This window comes from Rhincodon typus, chromosome 16, assembly GCF_021869965.1.
Source record: "Rhincodon typus isolate 14 chromosome 16, sRhiTyp1.1, whole genome shotgun sequence".
Classification (NCBI taxonomy): domain Eukaryota; kingdom Metazoa; phylum Chordata; class Chondrichthyes; order Orectolobiformes; family Rhincodontidae; genus Rhincodon; species Rhincodon typus.
The window spans coordinates 7,879,994-7,905,268 of record NC_063347.1 but is presented as its reverse complement, the minus strand read 5'-3'; the positions used below and the strand labels follow the sequence as shown (position 1 = coordinate 7,905,268).

Genomic DNA, 25,275 nt, shown 5'->3' with positions numbered 1-25,275 from the left:
AACTAGTGGGGAGTTTTCCCCAGATTCCCATTAACTCTACTTTTGCTCATTCTCCTTGATGCCATCTCTGTTAAATGCTGCTTGTATGTCAAGGGCAGTCATTCTTGCCTCACGTCTGGAATTCGGCTCTTTTGTTTATGAGAATTGGGGCTGTAATGAAGTTGATGGCTGAGGGCCCTGACAAAACCGAAATTGAGTGTCAGTGAGCAGATTATTAATGAACAAGTGCCGCTTGGTAACGCTATCGACAACCTCTTCCATCGCTTTGCTGATAGAGTAGACTGATCTGGCGGCCGTTGCTCAGGTTGGATTTTCCACGTAGCTGCTGCTGTCGTGGTTGTAACAACTGCTTGGCTAAGGTATGGCTAGATTTGGAATAGTTCTAATATGGAAGAAATCTGTACTCTATTTAAGTAAAAGGCATTATTAAAACACTTCACGTGCAACATTGTTGCAATTAATATTATGCTGTGCTATAATTGAAGTGAAAGTAAGTAGTCATTGCTATTTAATTTGAAAGAACCTTTCAGAAAAAAAGCTTGAGAACCATTGTATGACATAATGAGAGTGTGCAGAAGCTGATGCCGTATTAATGGGGGAATAGTGCTGAAATTTTTAATTCTGTACCTTGGGCAATGTAGTGGCTCGACTCTCTTACATTCACGAGTGGCATGTTTTGTTTTACTGATGAGTTTCCATCTGATTTCCTGATGAAACTCTTTGGAGAAAAACCAACTGAGGACATGAAAATAAATGGTGTCGGCCTGGCTGCTTGCATTGATTTTGGTGATGAGCTTGAGGATGCTGTCTATAAAGGTCTGTTAGAGAAAGATTTAAAAAAAAACACGTAGAATGTAAGCTCTGTAACAGCCTTTTGTGTTTGCCAGAGTGTATTGATGCTACAGGAACGAGGCCTCCATGTGCCTGTGTCAGGTGAGGAATGCAGCTATAACCAGAATGGTCTGGCATGATAGTGACAGGTTAATAGAAAAATTTTAACTTTCCATTTCAGTGCTATATGAGTATTTTCTTGACACTGAAAGTTGATTTTCGTGCATTAAGAATATTGATGCTGATATGAAACTGTAGTCAATACAACTATTGTTAATTAGAGATAGTAGGAACTGCAGATGCTGGAGAATCCGAGACAACAAGGTGCCGGCCTGCTGTGTTCATCCAGCCCTGCATATTGTTAGTCTCTGGCTTTGAATAAATAGCACTTGTAATATAGTTAGAACTTTTGATTTATCCTTTAAACTAGCATTTGTGGTTTGCATTCTTATCTGAAGCAGTTTGTTCTTAATTTTGAAGTCAGTAACCCTTTGAAAACTTTTGCTCTTTTCTATATGAAAGTCAAAGTCTCCACAAGTTAAATGTTCACTTGCAAAAAAATCTCATTTTCTGAATGTTGAATGGATGGCTCCAAATTTTTGCAGTTTTATATCAAGCTGAGAGGTATTACTGACTTTTTACAAAACAACACAGCAGAAAACTTGAATGTTACTCACCTGTACAACATAGCTTGCATACTTTATGAGGGTAACTACAAATGGAGGGAAAGACAAATGGTAAGACAGAGCAAATATTCTAGATATATGAGACAAATAGGAAGTTGAGTACTAAATATGCTGGAAGCAAAGAATAGAAAAAGAAGTATGTATAGCAGCATCAAAGCTACCATTAAAATACACACAAGTGGGCATGTGATGGGGTGGTGCAAATCTGGCATCTAGTTACAGTTAAGCAAGAAGAAAGCTGCAATTGTTTATGAAATTTATTTTGGATTCTAAAGCATGAGAAAGGGAAATGAGTAGTGAAATATAGCCATGTTTAACAAGTATGAAAAAATGACATGGCCACAATGAGTAACTTTAATTGTCACTGAATAATATCTTTCCTCTGTTTTTAAATACCTCCACCCCCCCACCCCTCATGACCCCTGTTTCTAGATTGTCCTACATGAGGATGGTTGGAGCTATTTGGTAGGTTAACTGGAAAAGGAAGTTGTACAAGTTAAGCAAGTTAATAGAACTCAAATTGGCAACGTACTGAATCATGACTCAATTTTCACATTCTCTCCGTGTCTGTGTGGGTTTCCTCCTGGTGATCTGATTTCCTCCCACAGTCCAAAGATGTACAGGTTAGCTGGATTGGCCATGCTAATTTGCCCATAGTGTCCAGGGATGTGCAGGCTAGGTGGATTAGCCATGGGAAATGCAGCGTTACAGTGATAGGGTAGAGTGGTGGGTCTGGGTGGGATGCTCTTCAGAAGGTTGGTATGGACTCAATGGGCTGAATGGCCTGCTTCCACACTATATAGGCGTTCTATGATGGCACATGCTAGGAGATGCTGAGGGAATTGACAGAAACTCTGCCCAACATAAATATCAATGCATGTAGAAATTGTGTTAGAGGTTTTGGAAGTTGCCATTGGCAATCTTCAATTCGAGAAGAGTCAAAGGACTATACCAGATATTTATAGATATTGCACCTTGATTTTCTATAATGATAAGATGTTAGTTAAGATAGCCAGTGCAATTTGTAAAAAGCAAAACAATTCTGACATTTGATGGATTTCTTTCAAAAAGACATGGATTAGATTTATGAAAGGGATATATGGTGGATAATGTATATGATGTATATGATGTATATGATTTCAAGATATTTTACAAGGTGCCTTGTTGGTATTATTGACATGTAACAACAGACAGTTTATCAGTACTAATATGAAGGTCATCGACTGCTTCTTAGACTTGTGAAATGGACGCAATGCTGTCTCCTACAGGTCAGTTTTAGAACTGTTACTCTCAGAAAATATCGAAAATATGTATAAAGGTACAAAATTCCATGTATAATACATTCTGCAGTTCCCATGAAAAGGATTATTTTGGGAAATTTGGTGCAATGACATAGCCTTAGTTGACCCCAATCTTCACTGCGACAGGGTTTATAGTGGTTTCATTGGTAAGGATCACGGCTTGTATGGAATGTAAGAGGAGGGAAATGGTGAGAAATTGTCTGAAGTCGGACAGATTTGAGGATGATACACCACAAGTATTCATGGTTGACAGAGGATAACTTTCATGAGGTAGTAAATGGCTGCAGCCATTGATGCTGTTCCTTATACTTTTTCTGATTCTGCCATATAGTGAAGACTCTGTGTAGTACATCTTGGAAGGTGAAAACCACATTGGATCTGTGCGAGGAGTACCCTTGTAACGATCCTCCCTGTGGCAGACAGCAGGGTATCTGATTGCTGCGTAGTTACAGCAATCACAGAATCATAGTACAGTGCAGTCCTTTGGCCGATCGAGTCTGTACTGCCAAAAGTACACTAAATCTACATTCTTGTCTCTCTTCAGTCAGTGTTCCTGTGACACTGCATTTAGGAGCCACCTTAAAATATGTACTTAAGTACTAAAATGGGTCTGAGCTCTACAATCTTGTGTAACAGGAATATTTTACAAATGTAACCTATTTAACCTGTAGTCAGGTATGAAGTAATTTTCATGAGTTCTGCCACATATCTCTTTAGAGGTGAGATCATTAATTACTGATACACTTTGAATTTAATTGCAGAAGTGATCTTGCTCCTGCTAAATATTTCTGTACTTTCCTGTTTAATTGTGATTTTTCTATCCCATTTTTGGACATTTCCCTTTGATTCATTCATTCCCTGGCAGACAGCAGCCTGTGCATTGCAAAAACATTGCAAGTTAAGTTACCTGTATACTAAATTAATATGCAGAAAAGGATTATAAGTTAGCATCAGTTTTTAATTTGTTTGATAGATTATTCAAGAACGTTGAGAAAATCTCAACATCTGCCTTTATTCCACCACTAAATGGCGCTTTCATATATGAAGGCACTGAACTATCCCAGCATAATAAAATGGAATGTTTAGTCCATTACTGAAAAAAGCATCTGCTTGCCAAATGGATTTCTATTTGTCTGAGTTAAACTGGTGCTGCCGTGTGCATTATTTTTCTCCCCGTTGGTTTCCGCTGAAAAGCACAAATCGTGCCAAATCTCCAGTTGGTTCTGTGGCCTATTAACATTCATGATGATTAAGTAATTATGTTTGAACACCATGGAAGTTCTGCAGACTAGATCTTGAGTGCCAATGTGACTTGACATCCACCACAGGCTCAAAACATTTGTCTGCAGAAACTGTCATCCTCAATTTTATGAGCTGAAATGCAGAGAATGTAAATTGTTTGTCAGTTTTTTTAAAATGTAACATGAATCTCAATTGAGAAAATTAACATTTGTATTCATTTTTAAGGCCAGTTATAAATTTGTCATCAATGATGCAAAAGAATTCATATATAAGCAAGTTGCTCTTTTGATCAGGTATTTTTCTATCCCTTCTAGTGTAGTTAGTGGGTAAGCCAATAACAGATTTTTTTGACTTAGCTATGTACACCAGGGACATTTTTCTTAACTGGTATTGTTGACTTCATCATCTTTATGTTCAGTTCACACTAGAAAAGAATCAGTTGTTAACGTAAACATGAAGCTTTCCTGAACTAAAGCTTTGGGAATTAAATTCCCAGTTTTTTTTTTCCCCTGAGAAATAAATACTCTGAACTCCTTCTGCACATAGTCAGAGTCCTACTGCTGAAGTGCTGGGAAATTCTGCCAATTACTAGTGCAAATAATGCATGAATGTGGCTGACTAGCTCCCTTCAGTTGTTCTGTGCGGGGAAAAAGAGTCTCCAATTGAAGTCTTGATTTCTGAGCAAGGCTACAGTAGACTCAGAAATTTACAACACACCATTTGGCCTATCTGGTCTGCACCAGTCAACAAAGATCCTGCTACGTTAATTCATTTTCCAGCTCTTGGTCCATAACCTAGGAGTCTCTGGTAATCCAAGTGAATATCTGAACACTCTAAAATGTTACAGGAGTTTTAGACTCACTGGCCCTTTCAGGCAGAGTGTTCCAGACTGCCACTACCATCTAGGTGAAAATTTCCCTGTAACTCTCCTCTTGGCTTTCTACTTTTTGCCTTGAATCTATGCCCCTTGGTTACTGACCGTCTCTTCCAATCCACCCTATCAATGCCCATCATATTCTGTCACTTCTGTCAGGTCCCCTCCCAACCTTTGCTGCTCCAAGGAAAACAACACCAGCATAGCCAATCTTTCCTCGTAGCTCAGATCCTCCCAGGCAGCATATATTCTGTAGCCTTAAGTACAGTCACATCCTTCCTGTAATGTGATGACGGGAATTGCATGCAGTGCTCCAGTGTGGCCTATGCTTGTGTTTTATACGGTTCCTAAATAACTTCTTTGTTTTTATGCTCCTTGCCTTGGTCAATAAAGATGTTTATCTCATATTCCATCTGAAATGCCTTAACTGCCTATTGGGATCAGTGCATGTCCCTCAAGTCTCCAGTACTTTTCAAGGTCCTACCATTTATAGTATAATTGCTTGCCTTGTTAGCCATTCCAATTGCATTACTTCTCTTTTCTGGTTGAATTCCATTTTCCATTGCTCTGTCCATGTGAATAATCTGTTACCCTCCTTCTGCATCCTCCTCCTCCTGACTATTTGCCACTCAATCAATTTTTGTTATCTGCAAACCTCTTGATCAGAGCCCCACATTTAAGCCTACATTATTAATGTACGTCACGGCTAGAAAGGACCCACATACCAAACCCTATAGAACCACGCTGGAAACAGGGTGCTATTTTAAAAAATAAATTGTTCCCTTCCTATCTTGCATATCAAAACTATTCCAGTTAGTATTTGGGTGGTTAAAATTTCCCTACTGCTACCAGCTTATTATAACTTCACTGCATATTTGATCCTCTGCCCCTCCCAGACAGTTTGGGAGTCTATAGTAGACATCCAATTGTGAGTTTTCCTGTTTTGTGATTTTTTTTTTTAACTTGTACCCATAAGGCCTCGTTTGATGATTCTTCCAAGATATCATCCCTCCTTATTCCTACAGTTGATTCTTTGATCAGTGTTGCAACCTGCCCCCTATTCTGCTCCCCTCTTTATCTAGTTTGAATACCCTTGAACCAGAAATGGTGAGCTGTCAATCCTGCCTCTCAGCCACGACTCAATCATTGCTATGACAACATTCTCTCATGAGCTTAACTGCCCTCAGCCTGCCTGTCTCATTTCTCAGGCTGATTCCTAAACACAATTCTTACTCATCTAGCCTATGTTTCCTCTGCCTGGCTCTCAAAAGTTTAACTTCTAATTCCAGTTCAATTTCTGTCACGTCTGAACTACTTCTTAGGATCTCATCTCCTTACCGATCTGCCCTCAACAGCATTAACAAGCCTCCCTGCAGGGATGTTTATCCTATTCCTGTTCGGATGTAATCTGACTTCTACAGGTCCTCTCTCCCTGACAAGTGTTCCCACTGCCTTGAGAATCTAAAGCCTTCTCTCCTGCTACATTTCTCCAGCCACACGTTCAACTGCTCTATCTCTCTATTTCTATACTTACTACTATGTGACAACGGGAGTAATCTTGACTTTGCTACCTTTTAAAGTCTAACTTTTCTGTTTCCTACCGAACTTACTGGAGTCTGCTTGCCGAATCTTATTTCTATTTCTTTGTATGTCGTTGGTCCCTACATAACTTTTAGCTCTTCACCCTTCCCTCTTCAGAATGTCCTGCAGCTGTACTGAGACATCCTTGACCCTGCCACCAGATAGGAGATGTGCCATTCTGGAGTCACATCCATGTCCCCACCCTGAGCAACTAGACAACCCACCTCAGCATGGCCTTAGTTGGCCCTCACAGAGCAGCTGCCACTCTCACCGCTTTTCCAAGTCTGAGAAACTGTGAATGAGGTGCACTGAGGATTTCCACATTACCTGTCTGACTGCCATCCATTCTTGCTCTGTCTGTGCTTCCTTAAGCTAAGGGGTGACAGCACCCTATGACAATCCACCTACCTGCCGGGTGAATGCACTGTACTGGAGCTTGGGTTGCTGCAGTCAGAACATGGTCATTCAGATCTCTAGGAGTGTCCGATTTCCTGTATAGTGCAGGATGTCTAGGTCTGAGCTCTGCAGTCATTTTTTGACTTAATAGAAATGGTTCTTTGCTTTTATTTTACCATTATTCCTACTTAAGGGATACGGTGAGAACGCGGGTAAGTGGATCTGAGTCCACGAAAGGATCAGCCATGATCTTATTGAATGGCGGAGCAGGCTCGAAGGACCAGACGGCCTACTCCTGCTCCTAGTTCTTGTGTTCTTGTGTTCTTAAGTATTGAATAGAAAAATCGTTTTCTTGTTTATATCTGACCAACAACCAAACTCGTTAACTCTGTTTAGCCATGGAACTCCATTTTGAAGTTCTAAAATATTAATTTATCTATGGAACGTTTTTAACTTGTACTGAACGGTTTTTACTTAATTTAGTATCTAATTGTGAGACAGGAGAGAAATACCACCATTTATCTACTTACTGTCCTTTTCTTCAAAATCTTCTTTGTTGAAGAAGCTCTATTGCTGGTCAGTCTGCCGATCTTTTTACTTTCGCTGCACCTTTTAACCTCTGCTATCACTCCAGAGTCCCCCACAGGCTCACTGCTGGTCTGTCAGCTTCCGGGATCTCTTTGCTTTCACTGTTTCTCTTAACCTTCCTGCTGCTGGTTCCACATCCCATATAGGCCCCCGTGATGTTGTAAAGCATGAATGAAGATCCTGAAATGGTTCTAACAATATTTTGTAAATACCAGCATGTTATTGAAAACTAGTTAAAGTTGTAGTGTTTTCATCTTGCTTGAAACCTCATTGTGGACAGTGTAATTTTCTTTTCCAAAAAAAATCTGGTTCTTCAACTTGTTTAGAGATTCTTCTGACTGGCAATTCAGAAATGGTTGTTTTTATCAATGTTACACTGTAGCTTTTAGCAGTCTTGTGGCTGCTTTACGATTATTCTTTCAAATCCATCATAAAACAGTGTGACAGGAAGTAAGTAATTCAGGGCGGTTGAAGGGCCTGACACATTTTACATGGAAACATAGCAACATAGAAGATGGGAGCAGGAGTAGCCATTTGGCCCTTCAAACCTTCTCTGCCATTCATTATGATCATGGCTGATCATCCAACTCAGTTGTCTGTGATGCTTTTCCCCCACATTATCCTTGGATCCTTTTAGCCCCAAGTGCTTTATCCGACTCATTGAAATCATACAGTTTTGACCTCAACTGCTTTCTGTGGTAGTAAATTCCACTTGCTCACTCCCCTCTGGATGAAGAAACTTCTCATCATCTCAGTGTTAAATACTTTATCCTGTATCTTTAAATGTGACTGAAGGCCTCCTTCCTGCGTCTACTCTGTCTTGTCCTGTCCTGTTAGAACTTTACAGGTTTCTGTGAGATTGCAACCGCCCCCACACACCAGTCTCCTGAACTTCAGCGAATATAATCTTAACCAATTCATCCTCTCCATATGTCATTCCTGCCTTAGCAGGAATCCGTCTTCACTGCACTCCCTCTGTAGCAAAAACTTGAATAAGAAGTCCAAAAGATGCACACAATATTCCAGATGTGGTCTCACCAAGGTCCTGTATAATTTCAGCAAGACGTCCCTGTTTCTGCACTTTAATCCTTTCGCTATGAAAGCCAACGTACCGTTTGTTGTCTTCACCTCCTGCTCCACCTGCATGCTGACCTTCAGTGACTGATGTATCAGAATTGCTGGGTCTCGTACATTCCTTTCTCTCATTTTATAGCCATTCAGATAATAATCTGCCTTCCTGTTTTGGCTACCAAATGGACCCAGTGTGTATGAAGATCTATGCTGATTGTTATTTTCAAAGTTGGGGACAAGAGTAATTCATTGTAATGACACAAGTTTAATTCTGATTGAGGATGTTGAATACTTTAAGTTTAAATGGTGTTTTATAATTGAACAAAAATTGAACAAAATTGTGGCAAAATATTAGATGATTCTTGTCACTGGAAGTGTTGAGTATCAAGTGGAAATTCGTGACCATTTTCTTCCTGTTGAAAGCTGTTTTGGTCATGGTACCTAAACTGCATTTGAGAGGATTTGTTTTCACTTAATGGGGATTTTTTTTTAAGAAATAGAAATTTTAAAAAAAAGATTAACTGATGACATCTCATTATAATTAACAGGAACAAATATATCAAATCCTTGATGCAATGTTTGAGAGGAAAGTTGAACCTTCAGAGCACGTCATTGACCAAGATGACGATGGAGACAATTTCTATGTAATTGAACGGTAAGGGATTTAAACTTGGTAATATTACAAGGTTTCTGTTTAAACCTGATTTTTAAAAAAATTCTTCTGTAAATGAACCCCTTTTGCAATGACGTGTGGGGCTTTCACCAGGATGTTGTAGCTCAAAACTGCTGTACACATTAAATAATGAAATCCTTGTTGCATTTTAAAAATTAATTTGCTTTCCAGATAAGCTCAATTTAGTTGGTGTTTAATTTTTCAGGTCCAGCCATTGACCTTTTTCCTTTTTAACCAGTTATTATTAAACCTTTTTATTTTGTAAAGCATTAAAAGGTCTTTCACAAAGCTGTTCCACGTGCATCATTTCCTTTGGGCCTGAAGAATAAATATTGTACCTAGAGATAGTAGGAACTGCAGGTGCTGGAGAATCCGAGACAACAAGGTGCAGGGCTGGATGAACACAGCAGGCCAAGCAGCATCATAGGAGCAGAGAGGCTGACGTTTCGGGCCTAGACCCACCTATCCTTGAGCACTTGGTGATGTTGAAGGAAGCACTCAATGCAAGATTAACATTGCACTGTAAAATCACAGTAACATGAGTGGATGTTTATTAAATTTTTAAAAAAATGCACTGCTGTTATTGATTATGTTTTCTAGCCTAATTTCTGAATTGAGAGGATGTGTCATGTGAGGAGAGATTGAAGAGACATGGCCTGTATTTCCTGATCTAATTAGCACACATAAAATTCTTAAGAACTTAACAGGGTGGCTACTGGAACAATGTTTTCTCTGGCTGGGAATCCAAAACTAGAGAATCACAGTTTCAGATAATTTAGGACAGAGAAGATGAGAATTACTTTCTCCCAAAAGTATTGTGAATCTTTGGAATTTTCTACCCAGGAGAGCTCTGAATGATCACTAGTTGCGAATATTTGAGACAAAGATTGATGAATTTTGAACACCAAGGAAACTGAATGATGATATTGAAAGCAGAGTTGAGATACAAGATCAGACTTGATTTTACTGAATGAAGGACCAAATTGAAGGACGAATTGTCCTAGTTCTGCTCATGTTTCATTAGAAATTCCACTATGTCAAGCTGTGAGGTAATGTTACATGACAACCTGATCTATAATCCTTGCTTATATCAAAATTAAGAAATCTATCTTTATAATTCATGAATAGTCATATGTTGCTTTGGTCAAATACAGGAGCTTCTAGAAATATAAAACTGTACCTTGTAAAAGCATTTGAAATTGGGCCTTTTCATAGTTGGTCCCTTCACAAACTTACGAAGCAAATTCTGGGTCAGTGCAAACTGCTTTCAGGTGAATTCTTTGTTTTGTTATTACTAGTGGTGTTTCTAGGTTTTCAGGCAGCCTACCATGCCCTCCTTCAGTTTGATTTCACTCCCTCTTGGCACACTCCTAATACCACAGGATCCTGCAAATGAGCTGATTTGGTTTTCTTTCTTCCTTTTTTCCTTCCAACCTAGTTGAAGTAGTTTAAGTTGCTCTTTCCACCTGATAAATTGGCTTTCCTTTTAACTCCATTTTGCATTTATTACCCTACCTCTAATTCTGTGAAGGTTTTTCTGCAAAGGTATTTCTTACTCTGATATTGCAATCTTGTACCTTGATATCCTGGTAATTATCCAGTCAAGCTTTCCTGATTTGAAGTCAGTTTCTTGATCTGAAGAATACATTTGGTTGTACAGAAACCTGATCCATGTTTTCTGTTAACCTGGATGGAAAAGACAGGTAAATTGGGATATGTTGCATTCTTTTATAAAATCTTTGTTTTGTAATGTCTCAGTGAATAGAAGGGCTTGATTTCTCACAATTTTTCCGCAGTGAAGCGTAACATTGTTTCCCTGTGCACTTTTTATTTTTGCTTTTATCACTCAGTTTTGTTTTTATTCCACTTATTCCTTTTTATGCTCCTTGAAGCAGATTCAATAACTTTCAAAGGTGGATTAGATAAATACTTGAAGGAAAATAATTCCAGGACCACAGATTGGGGCAAAAAGGAAAAGATGAATTGGACAGCTCTTTTAGAGTCAGGTCAGGTGCAGTGGTCCAAATAGTATCCTTCTGTGCTATCTTGTTCTATGATATCCTTGCGCATTTAGAGAGGTTTTGGAGCCACTGTGAAGCTTGTATCACTAAATTTACTAAAAGTGAACTCTCTCTCAAATTTCATTTTTGGTCCTGCAGAACTGGTGTCCACTTGAAGAGGACCAACTTGATAATGTATTCTCCCACTGTCAGAGCAGATTAGGCAATATGTCATTTGAAAATAGCATGCAAGAAGTTGGCAAGGCCAGTCTTTATTGGCCTTCATTGCCAGAGGGTTAGAATACAGGAGCAAGGACAACTTACACCAGTAGTACAGGGCCTGGGTGATATCACATCAAGAGAGTGTTATGTGCATTTTTAATCTTCTTGCCTTAGGAGAGCAGTGAACATTCACCAGGGGTGACTCTTGGACTGGCAGATTTATGGTATGAGGAGGTGTTGGATCGATTGGGCTTATATTTGCTGGAATTTAGAAGAATGGGAGGGGATCTCACTGAAATGTATTAAATTCTGACAGGGGACAGACTGGATTGAGGATTGATGTTTCCTCTGGTCGGAGGGTCCAGAATGTGGAGTCGTGGTCTCAGGGTACAGGGTAGTCCATTTTGGACTGCATTTCAGAACTATCTTCACTGAGGATGATAAGCCCATGGAATTCTCTGCCACAGAAGGCCAAGTCACTGAAAATGTTTAAGAAGGAAAAGATCGATTTCTAGACACTTCAAGGGTATTTGGGCAGAGAGTAGGAGTATGGCATTTAGACAGAGAATCAGCCATGATCGTCTTAAACAGTGGAATGGGATTGATGGGCTGAATGGCTTACTCTTGTTCCTATTTTCTGTTTTATGGGTAGATCTGTTTAGAGACTGGTGAGAAGTACACACTCAACTAAAAACCTTGCAAAGTATGCAGGTGTTTTAAATTACGTCTGTAAAATTTAGATATCCTGATTTCATCAAAACAATAAAAATGTTGGACTGATGCCATGCCCCAGGTTCTCATGAGTTTTAGGTTTTACGGTATATTAGTACATCGAGCATTTAATCATGAATTTTGGGGTCTTTTGCTTTGCGGCTTGTAGTATTTCTATTGTGCATCCTCTGGAAGTAGGTTACTTTGTTAACAATCAAATAACTCTTGTTTAAGGTTTTCACTGGGAAATGCATTGCAAGTTTTTACAGATTTCTCGTAGTTATTACTAGCTAAATCATAAAGCAAACTGTACCACACACAAGCATAAGATTTTCCACAGCCACTTGTTTCTCAAGCATTCATGGTACAAATATATTGAACCAGTAAAATGTATAAGAAAAATCTGTTAATAGAACAAACTTTCTATTGTAAAAATACAGTATTATAGGCTAAATTTCATATTCATAAATAAGTCAAAGAAGACCTCTCCAGGTTTTTGTTTGAAGCTCTTTTCATTCCTACAATATGAAATTCTTGAGCTGTTTGGTACTTTGAAATGAAGCTAATTACACTTTTAAAATGGAAATGTGCATTTCTGAGAACAATAAAAATGCATCAAACATGATTTGAAATGGACATCACATTGCTTTATTTGGTCAAAACCTGACTCAAACTATTCAAACATTTTTTTTAAAATTTCTGTTGTGACGCTGAGATTTTTCCTGTATGAAGCTGACATTATGCTTCAAAGAGTTAATGGTTAAGTCCATTTGCTGCTAAATTGAAACAGGCACCATGTAGATAAGTGGTGTCATGTAGCCATTTGTCTCGCACTGTCATTTTCATTGTGAGTTTTCCTTTTATGGTTAGAATAGCAGCAGTTCCAGGAAGAACTTAAATCACTGGAAGATACTGGTTGTGCTTGGAACTACTTTCTGCTTGTCTAGATTTATACTTGTAAGAGCCAAAGAGTAATGATTGATCCTCTTAACTGAGGTAACAGATTAACTCGTATTTCAGCCTTGTGCATTGAAACTGTCATTGCAATGAAATCAACATTTGAGATTGGTTCAAAAACAAGGATATTAGAAATGTTAAAACAAAGTGTTGAAAATTCTCAGCATTTTGGTTGTTTTTTTTAATGATACTTTTATCAGTGCAGTATGCATTATGTGGTTTCCACATCCTAATGTGATATTCTGAAGGCATATATCCAAATTATTTTTATTAAAATTTGATCATGTCTGCAGATGAAAATAAATGTCAATTTAATAATGCTTACTGGAATATTACAGGTGAAATATAGTCACAATGAAATGTCCATCAGATTTTAAACACTGTTTGAGGGATGTTATTAACTATGTATTGCAATTGTCTAGACAATGTGATTTTGGTGCCAGATGGGCTAATGATGCACCAAGGTGCATCCTCAGGGTATATTGACTGAGGAAGTGTCAAGTGAGACCGATGGAGAGGTAGTGAAGAAATTTGATGTATTTAACAGTATAAATAATTGATACTTTGGACTGCCCTTGTGAAAAAGAGCCAGTAATTTTATATTGTAATTGATCTCCAGTTAGTCGTTGATGCTTGATGTTATCACTAGGTTACTGTTGTAAGCATTTAAGATGCAAGTACTTTCCACTTTGTAAAAAGAGGCAGGCCCTAATCTGATTTTAAAAGGCTAAAAACCCTCTCATTTTAAATTTCATATCTCACGGAATGCATAACTAATCTGATTTCAAACTAATTTTAAGAAGGTGAAAGGCAGAATATTGAAGATGCTTGAAATCTGAAATAAAAGCACAAAATACTGAAACTACTTAGCAGGTCAGGTGCCATTAGTGAATAGACAAACGACATGAATGTTTCAGGTTGATGTTCTTTCGTCAGAATTGGGAAAGGTTAGAGATATAATAGATTTCCAGTCAGTCCTGAGTGGGGGAGGAGCAAGGGTGAGGTCTGTGATGCAATGATGGTGCAAGAAAAATATCAAAGAAGCAAAAGATTTGCTGAGAGCAAGTGTGCTACTGTCTGCAAGTGAAAAGAAAGCAGAATAGAATGTTGAAACAAAGGGAGATAGTCTAAAACACAGATGACTTTCTGAAATTGTTAAACTTGATGTTGAGTCTGGAAGGCTGTAATGTGACTGTGATGAGATGCCGTTTGTTGAGTTAGTCTTGAGCTTCACTGAAACAGTCTTGCAGGCTATGTCAATGTGACAGCAAGTGTAGAATCAAAGTTACAGATCACTAAAAGCTTAGAGCCTTGCTTGTGGACTGAATTGGAGGTGTTCCTTAGTTTTTAAAATATTAATTCACAGCATGTGAGCATCACTGGCTGGGCTAGCATTTCCCCAAGTCGAGGAGCTGGACTCTGAGCTGTAGACCTTGTGCTGCATCAGGAAAGGGAAAAGTCACCCAAACCCTCAGACAAGATCATTCAAAATTGGTCTGTGACTGGGGACAGGAGGGTGTGACTGCAGGTGAGGACCCAGTGGGTTACAGTTAAGAAGTCTCAGCCCCTGTAATTGTCCAGTAGTTATAATGTCCTTGCAAGCTGTGCAGACCAGACTGGGGACTGCAGGGTGGATGAGCAAACTGACATGGCACCTTGGTATAGGGAGACATTGAAGTGCGAGGAAGAAATAGGAATGCAGTGGTCGGGGATACTATCATTAGGGGAATAGATACTGTTCTCTGCAGCTGTCCTGAAGGTTGTGTTGCCTGCCAGTGCCAGGATTAAGAACATCCCCTCAGGTCTGGAGGAAATCTTGGATAGGGAGGTGAAGGGATCCAGTTGTCAATGTTGGTACCAATAACATTGGTAGGACTAGAAAAGTGGTTCTACAGAACAGTTAGAAGCTGAATTAAAAACAAAACAACCCCAAGGTGGTATTCTCAAGATTACTACCTGAACCATGGGCAAACTGTCATAAAGTCAACAGGCTAAATGTGTGGCTGCAAGATCGGTGTGAGTGGAATGGGTTTCAGTTTGTGGGGCACTGGCACCAGTATGGGATAGAAGGGAGCTGTTCTGGGATTTACTTGAGGCATGCTGGCACCAGTGCCCTGGTGAATTGAATAACTACGGCTTGTAGAAAGGGCTTTAAACTGACTGGTGGATGAGGGACAGGATTTGGGACAGGGGAAATGTAGACTTCCAAGGATATAGGATATGGCAGCATAATAGGACAGCTATTTGGATAACAGTGTCCAGCAAGGGACTGAGTATACAAACATAGAAAAACAGCAGTAAATAGGATCAAAGGGAAGAAGCATGGTTAACAGGCAAAATTAATGACTGTTAAATGTTCATAGTATTCGGAACAAAGTAAAATTAATAAATTGAAGGGTGTGATCTTATAGGCATTATAGACACATGGTTACAAGGCAATCCAAGCAAGGGACTAAATATTCTGGACTATGTGACTTTTTGAGAGAATGAGCAGGAAGGGAAGGGTGGTGGGTAGCATTGTTGGTGCAGTTTGGAATAAGTAGGATAGCAGGAAATGTCTTCAATCAAAAGATGTAGAATCCATATGCGTGGAGGTAAGAAGAATAATGAGGAAGAAGACATTGGTATGAGTAAGTCTATAGGTCCCCTAACTGTAACTATGTATCAGGAGATAATGAGGACATGTAACAAAGATAGTACATTAATCATAGGTGACTTTAATCTTCATGTGGGTTAGGATAGTCAAAATGACAGAGATAGCTATGAGGAAAAATTCATAGACTGTATTTGGGATAGCTTCCTTGAAACAATATGATGTGGATCCAATCAGGGATCAAGCTATTTTGGATCTGGTGATGCGTCATGGCAAAGGTTTAATAAATGATGTCAGAGTTTCTTCTCTGAGGGTAGTGAATCTATGGAATTCGTCACCAGAGGACTGTCGAGACTGGGTCATTAAGTATATTCCAGGCTGAGAGAGATTTTGTTTTTATCAGTAAGGAAATCAAGGATTAGAGGAAATAGGCAGGATGGTAGAGTTGTGGATTATCAAATCAACTATGATCTCATTGAATGGCAGAGCAGACTCGATGGACTGCATAATCTAATTCTACACCTATATTGTATGGTCTCATTGCCCATCTCCAGCAGTCCTTTTGCAGGTGATGATGAACTGCTTTCTTGAATCACTGCAATCCATTTGCTCTAGGTAGACCTAAAATGGCATTAGAGAGGGAATTCCAAGATTTTAACAGTGCAATGCTGAAGGAACAACAATATATTTCCAAGTCAGGATAATGAGTGGTTTGGAGGGGAACTTGGTAATACTGGACAAGTCAAATCCCAGAATGGAACCCAGTTTGGTTGGTCATACAAGATGGTGGGGATGAAGTAGGCAGCACCCAGACTCATCAGCACGAGGCTTATCCATTCCATTGGTTTTTGTCCTTTTCTTCTCGTTCTTCTTTTCTCTTTTTTTTTTTGTTGTCGTGTTTTTTATTTAAAACCTTAGCTTGGAGTGCAGGTGACATCATTGGAGAGGTTGAGGGCCAAAGCAGAACAGGCTGGAGGCATGCACTTGAGCCTGGAGGCCCATGCAGAGTGGGGATGGCCAGCGGGGACGGAGGCCCGAGCGGAGCAGGGATGGCAAGCGGGGACGGAGGCCGGAGCGGAGCGATCAGTGGCTTGCGAGGCTAGTCAGTGTACGAGTGGAAGCCCTCTGCATTGATCTGCTGCAGGCCCTTTATAGAAAGATTGTGATGTTTTCCTTTCTAACTTTAGTTCTTATTCTTCTAACTTACACTGTGAATAACTGTAAATTAATGTAGCTTTTATTTTCTTTATCTCGCTATTTTGTATCTAAGATTTGTACCTAGGTAATTTGTACCTAAGATGGTGCCATGTGGAATGACATTATAAACTTTTCACTATACTCCTGTACTTCTGCATTGAGTACACGTGACAGTAAACCTAATTCTAAATCATATATTTAATTTTTGTAGCTGATTAGCATGATGCTTAGTTACTGAAATGTATACACAAGGCTGCAGATGTTCTTTAACAATAAAACATAAGTTTATTACATAAAAGTAGAATGAAAAGCTCTGTATGGAAGAGTGAGAACTGTTCTAACACAAACATCATAAAGCTTCAACATGTTTCATAACACTATCCATTATCAAGACTCAATACAAAAGAAATATTATTCTAATCTCAGCTTTTAAGATATTTACTTAACTCTTTCCAGTTTCTTCCCTTTTGATTGTTGAGACTTTTTTTTTCTCTGAACTCCTTTGAGTGTGATGACTTGAACCTTTCATAATTCTGATGATTTAACCTTTCTCAGTTCTAATAATTTGATGATTTCCACGTACATTCTCCCAACCTGGACAACCCACAAATTAGTAATCACTTCCTCTGCAGTGATTGGATTCTCCTGCAAGCTGAGACTGCTCTACCTTCTGAACTGAGACCATAAACCTTCCTTCTGTTCTGAAATCAAAACTAAACAAATTGCCAAAATGTGTTTACTCTGTCATAAATTCAACAGCATAAACAACATATCTGTTAACACCACAGATTCTGTAGCCAGTTGACTGAAGTCCTATGCCTCCTTAGAAATTGTCTTGAGCCAATTCGCTTCGCTTTACGTGATATCAAGAAATGGTTAAAAGCACGAGGTACTACAAGGGCTATATATCCTGACAACATTCCTGCAATAGTACTGAAGACTTGTGCTTCAGAACTTGCCACGTTTCCAGCCAAGCTGTTCCAGTACAGCTACAATACAGGCAGCTACTCAACAATGTGGAAAATTGCCCACGTAAATCCTTATTTTTGTACTCAAAGGGCAGGGTGAATCTAACCACCCCATCAGTCTACTCTCTATCATCATTAAAATATAGAAGATACGATTAATAGGGCTATCAAGTAGCTCTTGCTTAGCAATAACTTGCTCACTGATGCTCAGTTGAGTTCTGCCAGAGCCACTCATCACCAGACCTCATCGCAGCCTTGATCCAAATGTGAAAAAAAGAGCTGATTTCCAGAGCTGAGGTGAGAATGACTGCCCTTGACATCAAGGCCACATTTGACTCAGTGTGGCATCAAGGAACCCTAGCAAAACTAGAGTCAATGAGAATCGATAGGATGGGAGGGAAATGTCTCTGCTGGTTGAAGTCATAGCTGGTACAATGGAAAATGATTGTGGTGGTTGGAGGTCCGTCGTCTCAGCTCCTGGACATTTTTGTAGGAATTCCTTAAGGTAGTGTCCTTATCCCGACCATCTTCAATTGCTGCAAGATGCACTGCAGAAACTTGTGAAGGCTGCTAGAAAAGTTTCTCCCAAACTCACGACCAATACCATCCAGAAGATCAAGACCAGCAAATACTTTCCGCCATATGCAAGTTCCCCTCCGAGCTACTTAGCATCCAGACTTGAAAATATATTACCATTTATTCAATGTCACGGGTCAAAATGCTTTAACTGTCTCCCTAATGGCATTGTGGTTATACCTACACCATATAGATTGTAGCAGTTTAAGGCGGCATTTCACCAATACCACCTCAAGGGCAACAAAGGATGATGCATTGATCCAGCCAGTGATGCCCACATCCCATCTGTGAATTCTTTAAAAAAAATGCTGTAAATGGACAATTAATTAGTTTAATTGGATACTGGTACCTTGCTCTCCATGAGTATGGGCTGTAGTGTGGGATGGAGTTGGGGAACTGTCATGTAGATTGGAGATGCAGTTTAACTACCCACCACTATTTCCAGACCTGGAGGCTCAAATCTAGCCCTGTTGACTTATGTTGTGAATGTCTCCCTCAGGTCTTAAAGTATGTTCCTTCCTTCATTCATTGATTTCTTTTGTCTTTTGTGCTCTGCAATGTGCATATACAATCTTCCAGCTTAGATGTACTACATAAAGGAAAGTTTGTGTCTTGAATACCCTAGTGTTCCTTGCCCTATTGGCTTCTATTTTGATGGTTTGAAGTAATAATAGCAGTAATGAATCCTTTCTGGAGTTTCAATGAGATTTACAATTCTTGGCCCTCTGTTGTATAAGATTCCTCATGAGTGTTTTACAGGGCATGAAATGGGGGGAGAAGGAGCACTTTTGGCTAATTAGCTGTCATCTTGTTAAAATTGCATGGAACGGTCAAACTGGATTTGAAGAGAGTAACATTTCTTTATGCAATTCTTTACAACACAACACAGTAAGAAATTCTAATTTGAGTAAAGATAGTATCTTTTAGTTTTCAAGCATAGTATTAAGGAAAGCTACTCCTCATCTAATGCTGTCTTCATGTTCCTAAGATGCTTGTGACACTAAGACCCCAGTCTGTGATGACCTTGCAAGCGTAAATGACTCTCCAGTTCTTGAATTTGGAGATAATTGCAATCTCTTCACTTATTTTCTCTGACTCAAGTTGGATCGTATATAGCCTCGATGTCCTGATTGATTCTGAACTGGACTTTGCATCTATGTATTAACTAGTCTGTTTGTTTCCAGCTGCACAGACTCACCACCTTCAACCCTATTTTTGTTTTCCAATTGTTGCTTCCATTCCATATGTCTTTTGTCATCTCTGGATGCAGTTCCTCTAAAATGTACCAGAGTACTTCCAAAATCCATGATCATAGAATCATGCAGCTGGAAGAAGGTCATATTTTGAGCCCTTTTCAAAACAACTGTTCACTTAGACCCACTCCCTTGCTCCTTGCTTATTGGTCAAGAATCCAACTTTCTGCATCCTACCTGAAGGTGGCAAATATCAATAATAATTTTTTTAATGTATTCATTTTTGTGGGATAATGATGTCATTGGCTGGCCAGCATTTATTGCCTGTTCCAAGTTGTCCTTGAGAAGTTGATAATGAGCTGCCTTCTTGAACTGCTGCAGTCTACCTGCTCTGAGTTGACCCACAATGCCATTAGGGAGGAAATTCCAGGATATTAACCCACCAATAGTGAAGGAACAACGATTATATTTTCAATAAAAACCGAAAGAACTGCAGATGCTGCAAATCAGGAACAAAAACAAAGTTGCTGGAAAAGCTCAGCAGGTCTGGCAGCATCTGTGAAGGAGTAAACAGAGTTAACGTTTCGGGTCCGGTGACCCTTCCTCAGAACTGATTATATTTTCAAGTTAAAGTGGTGACTTGGAGGGGATCTTGAAGGTTCCCATGTATCTGCTGCCCTTGTCCTTTCAGATGCAAGTCATCATTGGCTTTGAAAGTTGCTGTCTGAGGATCTTTGGTGAATTTCTGCAGTTCATCTTTTAGATAATACGCGTTGAGTGTTGGTGGTAGACGGAATTGATGCTTGTGGATATGGTGCCAGTCAAGGAGGCTGCTTTGTCCTGGATAGTGTCAAGCTTCTGGAGTGTTGTTGGAGCTACATTGGTTGAAGAATATTCCCCATTTGCTCTCTGACTCCTGACTTGTGCCTTGTCGATGGTGCACAAGCTTCGGGAGTCAGGATGTGAGTTACCGCGGTATTCAAAGCTTCCGAGCTGCTGTTTTTGTCACTGTCTTTATGTAGCAAGTCCACTTGCGTTTCTAGTCGATGTTTACCCCCAGGATGTTGATAGTGGAGTATTCAGTGATGGTAACATCATTGAGTGTCAAGGGGCAGTGATTAGATTGTCTCTTACTGGTGATCGTCATAGCCTGGCATTTGTATGGCTTGAATGTTACTTGCCACTTGTCAGTCCAAGTCTGGATATTGTCCAGAACTTGTTACATTTGAACATGGACTGCTCCAGTATCTGAGGAATCGTGAATGGTGCTGAACATTGTGCAGTCATCAGCGAACACCCCCACTTCTGACCTTAGGATGGAGGGAAGGCCATTGATGAAGCAGCTGAAGATGGTTGGGCCTAGGATACTACCTTGAGTGACTTCTGCAGAGATGTCCTGAAGCTGAGATAACTGACCTCTAACAATTACGACCATCCTGCGATGTGCCAGGTATGACTCTAACCACTAGAGAGTTTTCTCCCAATACCCATTGCTTCCAGTTTTGCTAAGACTCCTTGAAGCTACACTCGGTCGAATTCAGCTGTTTTGTCTGTGTTTGAAGCAAGGCTGTAGTGAGGTCAGGAACTGAGCAGCCCTGGCAGACCCCAAACTGGGTGTCACTGAGCAGGTTATTGCTGAGCAAGTGCTGCTTGAATAGCACTGTTGATACACCTTCCATCATTTTACTGATGATCAAGAGTAGACTAATGGGCAGTAATTGGCCGAGTTGCATTTATCCTAGTTTTTATGTACAGGACATACCTGGGTAATTTTCCACACTGTCGGGTAGATGCCAGTCAATTATCATCATTGACTGTTTATCAGATATGCTATACATCATGCTGGATTCTGGTTGTGGGTAAATGGATTCCCTCCTTTTTTTTCATTTTACTGCAATAGTACAGTTTCTACATTGCTGGTTTATACAGACCCTAATTGATGCAGGGATGATTTGCAGTCTAACGTTCTGCTGCTGTGCCTAGAGAATATTCATTGTTGTTAAATGTGTTTCACCATATGAAGCAGCTAGATTTGGCACTGCAAAGATCACTGGAATTAAAGGCACCTACTTTAAAAGCTGCTGTATGCTTTCATTACACAGCAATCAGGCTGCTTTAGAAGGTTTACTCTGATGCTTGCATTACTTGTACCCTGGCAAAGGCACGTTGAGGAAGCTGAGATAACAAGGTGTAGAGCTGGATGAACACAGCAGGCCAAGCAGCATCAGAGCAGCAGGAACGCTGATGTTTCGGGCCTAGACCCTTTTTCAGAAAAGCTGAACTGATTTTAAGGCTCTCTGTTTGTTGGTTATTTGATTTTGTAAATGAAAAATATTTTTCATGTTTTTCCCCTTTAAGCTTGCTGTGACTTTCTTTCTTTACTATTTTGATAAATCGTACCCCATTTCTTGATATTGCACCTAAGGTAAATAATACTTGTGATCAGAAACTGCTGTCTCCTCAACTTTTAAACTGAAATTACGTTCCCAGATAGCAAAAGTACACACACTAACCACAGATATTTAGGCTGTTTCACTGTTTAGTTACTATATCTATGTCAATTTGAGTTGAAAAGTTAAAAAGCAAGTGGAACAATTCAAACTTATTGATTTGCTTACCTTTTAGGCTATGGATTGGAATCCTCCTCTGTTTTTATTAGTTTTGCATTCTAATTGGTTTTTATAGACATCTACGTTAAATGTAGTACACTGTTTGCTACGTTAGGCTTACTAAAATTTTGCACTTGAATTGTTACATTTTAAGCCTCTATTATGGTGTCTTATCACTGATTTAATAATCCTTGTATTTAAACAAAGGATTAGAAATGTACAGTGTAGGTTGTAAAGGCTCTCTATCTGCTTGCCTGGAGCAGTAAGGGATCATAAATTTCTCATTTGCATTAAATATGTCCTTGGACTCGGTATTGCTGATCATTCCTCTAAGCAGACCCAGAATTCCCTACAATTTGGGAAGCTAACATTGCATCACAAGATGTAGTGAAGAGTGGGCAACTGTTTAACTCCTGAAGTTACAGAGCTTCAAAATTTTTTTGTTTGGCTCATAGTTATTGTATATTCCAGTCTGCCAACTAACTATGGAAATTTTCAGCTCATGTTCTGTGAAATATGGCTTGGCATTACTGTGATAAAACCTACTTCAGTATCTGGAAGAACAACAGTATTTCACTAGAGTAGGAATTGAATAAGTGGTGTTTTAAACGTTCTAGGCTGACTATCCTTCCTCTTTCAACACACCCCCTTCCTGTTCGCTTCCTTTTCTTACATCACTTCTGTTCTGATTATTATTGCTGTGTATGTCAAATGTATCACAGTCCATTAACATTTTATCTTTTTGTTCCTTGGAACACAAACATTGAAATAAAGTTCAAATATTTAATTTAGCCTTGCATTTATGTTCACTTTTAAGCATCATCTCTTAAAATTACATTTTAACCATTTCAATTCCAATATATGAATGATTGACAGTCATGCAAGCCAACATTTGTATGAACTTTTACATTTCAAGCTAAGAAGTGAACAGTTGGTTAGATTGTTTGTTTGTGATGCTGTCAGCCCAGTTAAGTTAACATCTTGTAACAATGCAAGAGGTATCCTTTGATGAATAACTGATATCTGTATGCCTTTTTGATTGCATTGTTGAAACTTTCTGTGGAGGAGTGTTTAGAGGCTCTACTGGTATTAGTCAAACAATGTAGATCAATAACAAAAACAGAAGTTGCTGGAAAAGCTCAGCAGGTCTGGCAGCATCTATGAAGGAAAAATCAAAGTTAACATTTCAGAACTTCCGCAGTTCTGAGGAAAGGTCACTGGACCCGAAATGTTAATTCTGCTTTTTTCTTTACAGATGCTGCCAGACCTGCTGAGCCTTTCCAGCAACTTCTGTTTTTGTTCCTGATTTACAGCATCCGCAGTTCTTTTGGTTTTTAATGTAAATCAATAGATTGCTAGTGTTGCTCTTTGTTTGTGATAAATTAGGATATTGGAGGAAGGGAGAAAAAAGAAAATCACCCAGAATTCCCACTCTTAAATTTTTCATCCAGTGATTGTTCCAAAAAAGACCAATGTGCATATGTGTGAGGGGGTAAAAAGTTGGGTTTAGTGATGAATGCCCTCTCATTTAAAACCTGATTAAAAACCAGTCATTGAGGGTGATAACCTGGGGTGAGGTGCTTGAAGTCAGGCAGTGCCTATGAAACTAGCCCAAAAGAGGAGAGAAAAAAAATTAATGAAATCAATGCAAAACCTTAGCAGATATAACTACCAGCTGTATACATTTAATTTTTTTTTGCTTTAGGAGTGGCATTTATATGCAAAAGTGACATTATTATTAGCACCTTTCTCTTGGAGAGTTTTTCATTGTGTTCAGAGATTACGTTCAAAATTCAACAACCTGAATATTCCAAGTGGCCATTAGTTGGTGCTGCTGTAAATCTAGAACAAGCTCACTGAATTAGTCAAGAATAATATCCCCATTTTACTGGATTCCAAATGTAACATTTAATCCAAATAGATATGCTTAATGGAAAAGATGAGACAAATCTGCTTTAAGACTTATTTTATATTCACACATGATCATATCCTCATTCTATGCAATTGAGCAATTTCACTTTTGCATTTTTTTAAGCCACTGAATCGCTGTTTTTGACTCTTTATCCTTTATTTCTTGTTTGCTGGTTATGGTGCCGCAGCAATTGAAGAATACCTTGTCCAATTCACTAAATGCATCAGTCTGTATTGGATGTACATTGCATAGCCAGTCTCTGAGAATCTGGCTACCAGCAGCATCTGAGATTGGTGAACTCTGCAAAGTGAATATTGAATTTGGGACATTGGTCTGTATGGCTGTGATCCACATTGGACGTAAAACTGAATGATTGAAATAGTTTCTTCCAAAATTTAGTGGGTGCTTTTAATGAACTCTGGAAAGACTGCTTATATCTCCATAGATTTAATGCCAGACATTAGCAAACGTTGCACTATTAATAAGAGAGCTTCTCACAAGTTTTGAATGTTGGAGCTTGATTTAAACTTTAAGGCATAAAATGTGCAATATTTGTGTTTGTCAGTACTCTGAAACCTTTTCTCTCAAATCTTTCCTGACAGAGGTACATATGATATTTATGTAAATAAAGATGGGAAGCCTCTACTTGTTGGTAAATACGACAATCATGGCAGCTTTGGTGAGCTGGCACTAATGTACAACACTCCAAGAGCTGCTACTATTGTGGCTACCACAGAAGGAGCCCTCTGGGGTTTGGTAAGTATTGTGTTGTGTCAATGATTAGTGGCCACTGTTTGAAGAGATGTATATATGTCCCTTGATATACAGGTACATCTTCCTTTTGTATTACTCACAGTTTAAGGTGAGTTGTACATATTAGGATCATTAGAGATTCTGAATTAGGGTGGGATGCAATTGGGTTGAGACTTAGCCCAGGGATTCAAGAAGGTGTCGGAGCATGTTATGAAACATGGTGTCCATGGGAGTAAGGAACTTTAAGATTTTTGACAGTAAAGTCAAAAGGAAGGGAGCAAATGAAACAGAATTGTGGAAGTAAAATTACAACATGCTAATTGTACACAGCAGGGCAATCA

At 39.2% G+C, this 25,275-nt stretch overlaps 1 protein-coding gene across 1 annotated transcript in view; it reads left to right on the top strand.

Moving 5' to 3' along the window:
• Positions 1–25,275, top strand: part of prkar2aa (protein kinase, cAMP-dependent, regulatory, type II, alpha A) — a 209,071-nt gene that overhangs the window by 159,464 nt on the left and 24,332 nt on the right. Inside the window, exons 5-6 of the mRNA XM_048606153.1 lie at positions 9,119–9,225; positions 24,784–24,937. Coding sequence (XP_048462110.1) covers positions 9,119–9,225; positions 24,784–24,937 — 261 coding nt within the window. The remainder of the gene's footprint in view (positions 1–9,118; positions 9,226–24,783; positions 24,938–25,275) is intronic.